Consider the following 11102-nt stretch of genomic DNA (forward strand, 5'->3'; position numbering starts at 1 on the left):
ATATAGGTTTAAAAGGTTGTTTTGTGGGGGTTTTTTTGTGTTGTTTTTTATTTTTTATTTTTTTTAATGGGTGCACTAAATTTGTAACCTGAAGTACTAAAACCTTGAATTACACACTCCGGTACAGTAGGTGGCGGTATGCACCTGAAAAAGTTGGTTGCGACCCGCCATTAATATTAGAGAAGAAGAAGAAGAAGAAGTCCTTAGCTGTGTCTGAAATCGCTCCCTATCCACTATATAGTGCACTATTTAGGGTGTCGGCCATTTTGTAGTGGTGTCCGAATTCTGAGTGAACGACATCATTCCCTACATTCGTTCACTACTTTTACCCACAATCCTCTCTGAATTCGAGTGTACATCCGATGTACACTTGCTGAGACACTATTTCCCACAATCCAACACGATAAGGCGATAGAGCGCGAATGAAAAATAAATATGACGGACGGCAACAATGTCACCATGGCAACGGCGCACGCGAGATAGAAAACAATCATTTGAAGGACACTTAACAATCATTCGCCCGATGGACTGTCTGAGCCGCCCTGGCTGTCTGATGAACTGTTTGCTCCGCCCGATGGGTCGTCTGTTTCGCCCTGGCCACCCGACGGACAATCTGCTTCGCTCTGGCCATCGGCTAAACCGTCACCCCCTGTTTCCATTCCCTTCCATGGTCCTGGCCCTCCATCCCTCCCCCTGATCCTCCACCGTTCACCTCCCTCCTGGACTTTTATTGTTTTTTTTTTCGTGTCGTGGAGCATCTGGTAGCTGCTCCGTAGAGGGGGGGTTATGTCACAGTGTCTGGTTTGTGTTTCCCCGGGTGTCCACTAGAGGTCTCTTTCCCTTCCTGTCACAATTCACTCTGGAACCACAATTCCCATAATCCTTTGTCTGTTCTCATCACTCATCATTGCATGCAGCTGTTTCCCATTACATTGTTTAGTTTCTGTGTATAAATACCCTGTCTGTTTTAGTCCTTGTCACGGAGTCATTGTTAATCGTCACTACACTTCTGGTCTGCGTTCTTGCCTGTTTCTTGTTTTGTGTATTTGTATTTGTATTTTGGATTGCTATCATGGATTTTGAACCTTGCCTGGATGACTACGAGATGGATTACACTTTATTAAACAACTACTGCCATACTGCATTTGGATCTACGTACTTTCCTGTGTGTCCCCGTGACAGTTCTGCATTTATTTTCCCCAGTTTTTTTCTTCTTTTTTTGAAAATCGTATTTGAATGTGCGGCAACTATAGTTGCCGGTGGGCAAATATGTTGTATGCACCCCTTCAATGTCAAATTTGAATACATTTGGCATCTAACTAAAAATAACTGCTTTCAACAGATCAACCTTTATGCATAAACACATTTATTATGTATAACAGTCAAAGAACATTCGATGCGAACCCAAAAAAAACTGCATCTAGCTTATAATCTCTTGTGTATGATAAACAAAACAAACAACAAACAACATAGTGCAGAACAAAGTGCAGCCATTAAGTTGCCCCAACAGGGCATTGTGTATAGAAAATCTAAAAAAAGTTAATGAAAATAATATGAAAATAAATCAATTAAAATAAATAGATTGCAGAAAAAAATACTTCTATACTTATAACAAAAAACAAAAGCAAACAACAAAATATCAAACAACAAAACTAACAGTGCATATAGAAAATTTTTTTCAAAAGACATTTGGATTGGGAAGTTATGTCGTGCCCTCCCCGCTCCCCTTTTTCTATCTCTCTTCTCCCTCTGCTCCTCCCTCTCCTGGGTAGATTCTTAGTGGTTTGCATGGAATTTCTTGAAGCACTCAACATGCAAGGCAACACCGCATTTCTCACATGCAAAGGAAGTGCGGCCATCACATTTTCGACACCTCATGTACTTTCTCCCTGTGTTGTGGGGCCAGTGGTTCATGTTGTCAAATCTGGCAGCCTCACATATTGCAGAAGCCAACACTGACCTTCTTCCATGCCCCTGTGGCCTCATCCCATGGCGCTGGAGGAGACTCTGGGCAACCAGTCTTTGGAAGGAGAGGAGATCTCTGTCTCCCTCTTTACATGACCTGTAGGAATGGATGGATGAATTAATTTTCTATTGGTGGGTATTGAATGAAATAAATACTTAATGAATACTTGTTTTGTTTTTGTCATGCCACTTAAGATATAGACCCCATCCTTCCACCCAGCAGCCTCACCTCCCACTTCCCATTACACCCCCATGTACCTGTAATAACACCAGGCATTGACCATAGCACTGTTGAGTGCCCAGCTGTAGCATGGCCACCACCACTTCTTTGATCGGATGCCAATCCGGTAACGGTTCACACATTGGTCGTGCAGGTCAACACCTCCCATATGTGTGTTGTAGCTCTTTATACAAGTAGGCTGTTTCACTTTATCCATTGCATGTTTCTGTTTGTTCCATCGTTGAGTGTCGACATCGGAGTACTTATTCTCCATATTGGTCACAACAGTGACCACGCTGTTGTCATTCCATCTCACAATCAGTTTTCCATCTTCAATAAGGAATTCGCCATTACCTCTTGAGGTTTTCCGGAAGATCTTTGATGGTGTCAGTGGGATATCAAAGAGGCAATTTTCCCGAAGTGTGCCACAGCTGCCGTAGCCCCTTTTGGTCATCTCATCAACCAGGGTGAGTGTTGTGAATAGGTTGTCATGATAGAACTTGCATCCAGGTGGCACTCCAGCTTTCTCTGCCAAGCCAATAACCACACTTGGACCCTGACCCAGTCCAGTTTCAATGAGACGAGTGTGGCTACCTGCGTATGGCTCCATCTGGTAGACAAACCCAGATGAGGATGCAAGACTCCAGATCTTGAAACCAAAGCGAATGGGCTTCCCCCTGATAAATTGCTTGCATCCATGCCTACCAAAGTACTCAATCATCATCTCATCCACTGCCAGATATTCCTGAATAGTCATGGTTTTGTTGACTTTATTAAGCTCCTCAAACACGGGAGGCACCGTCATCTGTGATTTTCATGTTATCCACAACATGAATGGAAGCCATTATCTCATCAAATCTGTTCCTCCGCATGGCATCTTTAATGCTTGTGTTGTTGACATCATTGTCGCCTGACCAAAGAAGACGTCGTCTTGGGACTGAGTTGTACCCAGTGGTCAAAAGAATGCCATAGAATGTTAGGAGCTCTTCATCAGTGAGATTGAGGGTGGCACCTTTCTGTGCTGCATATGTATTCGACATTTCCAGGGTGATATCCCGTAGTGATTTGGGATAGAATGTGAGAAAGATGTCTGCTGGATCATTTGATGTGATGATGGGATTGGTTGGCTTGGGTTGATAGGGAGGGAGTTGATGACGCTTAACCTGTATTGTTTTTTTGGTATCTGCCTTAAATTTCTTGAACTTCCGCTCTTTGTTTTTTATTTTCTTAAGCATGGGTCCAGGGGTTGTTGGACTATTTTCCTTTTCCTCAACAGCATTGATGATGTTTGGCTCTGTAGATGCACTCACTAAGGCCGCAGGGCATTCAAGTACATCTGCCATGTCAAGGAGGGGTAGCTGAAAAGCATTATCAGAGATTAAGCCCTCTCCTTTCAGCAACCTTGATGGTAGGCGCTTGTAATCGCATGCCACGTCATCATCAGATCCATCGCTGTCACAATCTGTTTCATGAGCTTTCTTCTCAGACTCTGGCACAACTGTTACATTACAAAAATTTCCAGATGGATTATCTGAATCAAGAAAATCCAAAAGCTCTGCCAAGGTATACCTGAAAGAAAATTACGCATTTTTTTTAGGTCCATTGTATTAAATGGCTGACTATAGTATAGGTGATTTCATATAATAATGTAAAAGTAAACTCATTACTTGTCTGAATTTCAACATTATAATGGAATCTGTAGCAACAATAGGTTGTACATTAATATTAATATTAGCTCAAATGATCTATAGGGAATTGTAATAATTAATCATGAATATGATTAATATTTTGCATATTACAGTTACGTTAATTTATTCGAAGTTGAAAATAGATCGATTTGTATATATGAATAATCAATCACAACGAATTCTAATTCATCATTCATATATCAATAATCCTATTTCAGATCGATTATGAGATAACCCTTAATGGAAAATTAATGTAATTACCGAACAGTCGTTTGTCCCGCAAACGACCATAAGATCAACTCACCAACTTTCTCATAAAAGTTACCACTTCTTATAATTCCAGAAAGATCAGTTTTCTGGCCATGAAAACTATTCTCCTGTCCTCATAAATTTAGGTTACTAAACCATAATCAAATTGTAAAGCCTGTAGCTAGATCAAACATTTCAGGGACTCGTAATGTGAGAATTATAGACAGGATCAATCAAGTATATAGGTTTTAATACAATTGAACTAATGAATACATAACTACGATTCACACAGAGTAAATATGTATGTATATACAGAACACGTAAACAAATACAAGACTAAACGGATAACAGATGAGAGAGGGAGAGGATGAAAGGGAGAAAGTGAAACTAAAGTTCAGGATGAGAGATCACCGAGATGATCTCAGCATGGAAAAATCACAGGCACTGTAACCTTGAGAGACAACAAGAAATCAGATTACATTAAAAGTTCAATAACTTATCTTGAAAAATGGTTCTCTTTGTTGCTGAAGAACGCCGAGTCGTGTTCGGGCGTGTGTCCTAAGAGCAGCGTGCGTGTTTCTTTAAGAAAGCAGGGCCTGCTTCTGTGAGCGCGGCCGCGGGATGTTCAAGTCTCTTTAAAGTTGAGGTTGCCGGCTACGTTCATTTCACTGAACGTAGGTAGAGTCCGAAGACGAAAATAAAGAAAAGACTTAAAGAAAAGAAAAGAGAAAACAGAGCATGCTCCCTAAAAGGGAGCGATATGGATCTTCTCGCTGACGAAGAGGGTTCGTAAAAGTGCTCCCTTAAGATTTCATGAGTCGGTCTTTTATGGAGAAGATGGGTTCACACCTACTCTGCGTACGCGGACCAATCACCTTAGAGCATCTTGGGCGGGAAGATTTTTCTTTGTCTTGTCAGACACGCCCACTTGAATGAGTCATGAGGAGATGAAAGTAAGCTGTTCAGCTCCAGAAATATGAAAAGTGTAAAACAATGTACATTATTGCATTCTGCTATCGAAATCCGACTCTGTTAGATTGCGAGGTTTACAGAGATATGAAACTTGTCATATGAAGATTGTAGGAACACCAAGTTACAATCACATGCACAAATAGAAGCATTTACCAGTTCGTTCCTTCAAATAAATGTCATACACGAAGTGAATATAACCTAGGAAAACACTCAGGAGTATATGAAAAATTACATGCTTATATTCTAAGTTTAATGTCCAAAGTTCGTGTATGTGTGTGCGTTAATGTGTGTGTTGGAATGTCTGTCACGTTGCGCTTCCCGTTATCTCTTGCAGAGATGCTTTGGCTGCAGCTTCGTGCAGGGTCGTAAAGTGTTATCCTCTAGAAAGAGGAGTCGGGTTACGGAATGCGATTCCACCGGAAAGACATTCTTTAACAATACATTTCAGAGCTAGACACTAGAAAATCATATTATATGATCAAACAAACTAATAAAACATGCATAATGTACTTGTACTTATATTAAAGGATATTCTATCCTAATTCTAAACACAAAGGGATGTTTGTGTGTGTGTGGGGGTGTGATGTCACGTAGCAGGAGAAAGTTTCGTTATCTTCTTGGTACAGAGAGGAATGTTAGTTTCAGGTTCTGGAGTGTCTCTGAGGTGCAATTTAGTGTCGTAAAAGTCTATTTGCTCCAGTATCTCTGGAGCCGACGTATGATATACATTTGGGAGTCAGGAGGTTACAAGCTTTAGTAAGCTTAGCAAAGAACGTTTTGGGAAGGAATGTGCTTAGAAAACACGGAGAGTCCGAATTTGTTAATTCAGGACAAACGAACGAATGATTCAAATAGCCCAGTCGCTACAAATCATAAGCTACTAGTCATAAAAATAATTAGGGTCCTTGACTTATTAGAATGAAACGCATCCAAACTGGATGAAGGGGCCTCAATATTTTGCCCCTTACAAGACATAATATCATAAAAGGGAGAAAAATATAATCTACAGCAATTAATCCCATGCTTTAACTCTTTATCTTTCATTCTTCCTTTTGTGTGATTGACTGAAGTTTGGAAACTGCTGCTGTCACTTTAGACAGCCCATCCCCCCATAGTAACAGCAGACACGGGGGTGGGGCAGTAGAGCTGTGGAAAGATTGCTCTCTCATCTCCTCCTTTTGACAGATTTATTCCCTATCAAATTAAGGTCTAATGGACAGTAGAGATGTTAGTTAAAGGGTTTTAGGTATGATATTATTCTGAAAGAAAAAAGCACAAAAAAAGACCAATAACCTTGATTTATTAACCTATTAACAAAGTATACCCCATTTCCCCATGATATATGTACTTACAAGGCATTTGCCCACCGGCAACTATAGTTGCCGCTTGGACTTTTGACTAAGTATATAAAAAAAACTATAGATCTCTTGTAAGATTTGTTTTGTTTGGATGACTCTAGAGACCTTCATGATTATGTAGATATATAAATGTCAACCAAAAATACTTGTTAGTAAAATGAAAATGACCTTTCTTTGGGAGGGTTTGCCTTCGCCATGTTTCTTGGAAGAAAAGGTAAGAAGTTGACAGCCTCATGTGACAGGAAGGAAATAAATACCTTTTTTTAATTTTTTTTTTATCATCCTTTATTTGGTTGTTAGCTTGCATGTCATTGAGAAATAAAACATGGATAACATCTAAAAAAATTCTTAAAAAAAGGAAAATGACAACTATGCACTGTGGCAACTATAGTTGCCGGTGGGCTTTACAGCCTTATATGCTCATTCAGAAACTGAAACACATGAATGTTAATTATTTTATTCTTAACTGGTATTTTTCATTTTTAACAAACCGTACTCAACAGGTTAAAGTGAATAATGCTCTTACGGAGCCCAGGCCAATCAGCACTGGTGTCCCGCAGGGCTGTGTCAGCTCGCCAGCCCTTTTTACATTATATACTAACGATTGCCCTAGACACCATACTGATAATTACATTATTAAATTCTCCGATGATACAGCAATCCTTGGCCTCATGCATAAAGATGAAAGTCCAGCCGCGTATTATACAGAAATTGAGGAATTTGTTCAGTGGTGCGATGATAATTATCTTGTGCTAAACGTAACTAAGACTGAGGAGATGGTGTTTGACCCAAAAGCCATAGGCGACACCAGGCCTGTAGTAATTAACAATGTACCCATTACTCAGGTTAGCTCTTACAAGTACCTTGGTGTACATATTGATAATGCACTGACCTGGAAGGACCATGTAAATACTGTCTGCTCCAGACTCCAGCAGAGGATGCATTTTTTACGGAGACTTAGATTGTATGAAGTAGAACAAAAATATATGTTGTTGTTCTATCATGCAATATTAGAGAGTATTTTAAAGTACGGTATTACAAGTTGGTACGGTAACCTGACAGTACAATCAAAATCACAGATCGCTCGTCAAGTAAAGACAGCTATGAAGATTATGGGGGTTAATAACTATCTGGCCCCCCAGAAAATCTATGAGCAGTCGGTTATCAGACAGGCACAAAAAATAGTTTCTGACCCGACCCACATCCTTCATCAAGAATTTCAGCTTTTACGCTCTGGCAGAAGATTTAGAGTTCCTAAATGTAGGCTAAACCGTTATAAAAATTATTTTTTACCTATGTCTATTAAGCTCATTAACTCTAATATGTAGGTGTGTGCAGTGATGGGAATAACGGCGTTATAAATAAACGGCGTTACTAACGGCGTAATTTTTTTCAGTAACGAGTAATCAAACTAATTACTGCTTCCTCCATTACAACGCCGTTACCGTTACTGTCAATAAAAATGCCGCGTTAATTTAATTGAGCTCACTGAAGCGGTTTTAATCCGAGTAGGCTCTCTCTCAGCCATAGGAGCTGCAAAGTTTTTTCTCTGGTGTGTGAGTGTTTACGAACGAACGAACTCGGAAGGACGCGAGAACACAGAACGCATCTTTATGAGAATTGAGATGTGCTGCGATATTGCTGCTTAAATATCATGCTAAATGCACTTTTTTAGCCCTTAAATGCATTTTGTTGTATATTTGGAGTGTTTAGAAGTACAGAAAAGATGAAATTATTCTCTTCAGGTGCTTCGTTGATATCTTTATATTCTGTTTTGGTCATATTTTTCAACCGGTTCAGATTTTTCTGTTATCTATGACGTTTTTTGAACTATCACGTCACAGTATTTGCAGCGGAACTGCCAAATAAGGACATTGACTTCCGGCCCAACACTTCGAGCAATCCGCCATTATTATTTCTCGCTGCAATTTTGTAGTCCAAGCTAAAGGATGCAGAAGTTACGAGAGGGTAAGTTAAAATGTTCGGTTGTTGGATGTAGTAACCCACACGCTTCATTACACCGTCTAATTTAGATGAACTGCCGCGCTTGTGACAGGAGCATGCCCATATGAAAAAAACCTGCATGGTTCATATACAGCCACCATATATCTTCCTTACTTAAATCAGCCAGAATTACCTTCTGTGTTTCATATAAGGCCAATATATGTCATATACAAAATCAGACCGATTATGGCCCATTTCATACTAAATAGCACACATAAAACTTATAGGGGATTTTTGCGTCATATATGAATACTGTTAAAAGACTTATATGAGTTTTACATGAAAAAAGTATGCAAATGTGTATGGTATTAGTAGAAATATATAAAATTCATATATAAATCATTTAAAGTTCTTATATTGAATCATATGCTATTCAAATTAAAGTCATATAGAATTTATACACATTTTGTGTCATTTGTTTATGTGTTTCATACAGATTTCATGTTTTGATGACCAACATCTGATTCACTTATACGCAGTTGGCAAATTTTTAAAGGGATACTCCACTTTAAAATGAGAATTTTGTCATCATATACTCACCCTCATGTTGTTTCAATCCTGTATGAATTTCTTTCTTCTGCTGAACAGAAAGGAAGATATTTAGAAGAATGTCAGTAACCAGACAGTTTCTGGTCTCATTGACTTCCATAGTATATTTTTTTCCTAATATGGAAGTCAATGAGACCAGAAACTGTCTGGTTACTGACATTCTTCTAAATATCTTCCTTTCTGTTCAGCAGAAGAAAGAAATTCATACAGGTTTGAAACAACATGAGGGTGAATATATGATGACAAACCTTTATGAAGACTGTTAATTTTCCTACAGGATTTGAAAGAGCAGTTATAAAGCAATGACATTGTAAGACTGTGTATTTACATTAGTTGTGAACTGTCTGGGCCTGTTGTTTGTGAACAAATCATAACATATTATTGCAAATGAACAAAGTTGAGTCAAATATGTTTCTAGAACAGTGATTAAAATGTTGAAAATTGGCTGGAATATGTTTTTGTATATGAACTCTGGTGGTGATGCACTCTAAAAACTTTTAATATGATTTACTCAATTTTTTGGTTAAACATTTTTACACTTAGAATTGATTAGATTTGTAAGCAGTGAAATCAATTACATACACTGTATTAACTGAGTAAATGTAAGTGAAACAAATTAAATAGATCTGAGTAACTGCATTTGGTACATTAACAAATAAAATTGAATAGAAATAATTGGGGGGGAAACATTTAAAAACAAATATTTATGAGTAATATTAACTGTGTTTATATGCCAGTAATATTAACTTTTTTTATTTCCTCTAAACCTTTGTAAAAATATTCCATACAACCACCGGTATAACTACATGACATAGGCCTTTATTGTCGATGAGTAGCCTACAGCAATACAGCATATTTTATACTATTTTTAACACATATACAATATTGCCTACATTTAAACTCATGTAAGAAACATTTTCTAAGTAAAAATTAAACATTTAGGCCTAAACATTCAAGTGTAATCAACCGGTCTGTTATCCAGTATCCACCGGATCAGCGCTGATTCCCATGCCGGAGATAGACTCGCCACTGCGGGGGAACCTCTAACTTTACACCGCCGTCCTGCGTCACTCACGGCCGAGAGATGCTGCGACGCGACTGACTCAATCACCTGCCAATAAACACACAGTGCACAGTTCTGAGGACAGTTTATCATCCAAATTAGTTATATTCATTATCTTTAGGAATATAGTCGTGTGTTTTTATGCAAGGCGTTACAATCACGCGAAAAGGCAGACGCGAGTCGACACTCGTTTAACTCGTGAGTAACATTGTGTCTCTGTATGTTCTTTCGCATTAAATAAAATGATTTGAAGCACATTAATGATTATACAGATAAAATAAAACATACACACACCTGAATTTCACAGAGGAAATGCACCAATTCTGCGACGCTGAGGAGAGAAGAGGAGAACTGTGCTGGACTGGAGAAGAGGAGAACTGTGCTGGACTGGAGAGAGTTCATACAGCGCGCGCTCACTCAACCGTTGAGCTGTCGTCGTCACGTCAGAGGGTGGGGGAGGGGTGCATTGTTTTAATTGAGTAAACTTAATCAATTTCTTATGCGTGTTAAATATTAATAATATTGATTTTATTTAAGTAATATTTGTGGTTCTTGAAACAGATCAGTTTAATTATCCATTCTCAAATATGGTGATGGAAATTTCACAAATATATTAGCTCAGTGTATTTTAAATAAATAATTGGTTAGTCAAATACTAAATTATTTTAGTGAAAAACTTCTTTTTATTAAAGGTACAATATGCAAGAATTTTTGCCGCTAGAGGGCGCTACATTCCAAACAACAACAACGGCGTAGCTTGATGACGATGTGAAGGAGCGTGGAATGATGGGAACTGTCGTTTTAAACTCCACCGTGGATGTAAATCAGTCAGACGGGAATCGAAAAATCATGTTCATGGATGAGGCTAAGTTCTATTTTTAGAAATGTTGCGTTTAATGACATGCTTTTTGTGGCGAGGGGGGCGTGGTTCAGCGCGGTCTGTGATGGGAGAGAGAAGAGACGAGCAAGTAGGTCAAGTGCAAATGCACCGGTGTCTTATTGCAGTGATCGGCGTGGAGAGACCGCTTATAAGC

The 11102-nt window shown here is 38.8% G+C and overlaps 1 protein-coding gene and 1 long non-coding RNA gene across 2 annotated transcripts in view; both read right to left on the minus strand.

The window, feature by feature from the left end:
• LOC309508375 (sodium- and chloride-dependent GABA transporter 2-like) overlaps positions 1-2001 on the minus strand; it is a 55834-nt gene extending 53833 nt beyond the window's left edge. The window contains exon 1 of the mRNA XM_082182976.1: positions 1961-2001. Coding sequence (XP_082039102.1) covers positions 1961-1986 — 26 coding nt within the window. The 5' untranslated portion in view covers positions 1987-2001. The remainder of the gene's footprint in view (positions 1-1960) is intronic.
• Positions 2002-9796: 7795 nt separating this feature from the next.
• Positions 9797-10739, minus strand: LOC309507186. Its single transcript, XR_014209078.1, has 2 exons — positions 10363-10739; positions 9797-10116 (listed from the first exon to the last, which is right to left on the minus strand). It is a non-coding gene; the product is annotated as an uncharacterized lncRNA (long non-coding RNA).
• Between the last annotated feature and the right edge of the window lie 363 nt (positions 10740-11102).

The sequence above is a fragment of the Leuciscus leuciscus genome (assembly GCF_965113295.1).
Source record: "Leuciscus leuciscus genome assembly, chromosome: 10".
Lineage (NCBI taxonomy): Eukaryota > Metazoa > Chordata > Actinopteri > Cypriniformes > Leuciscidae > Leuciscus > Leuciscus leuciscus.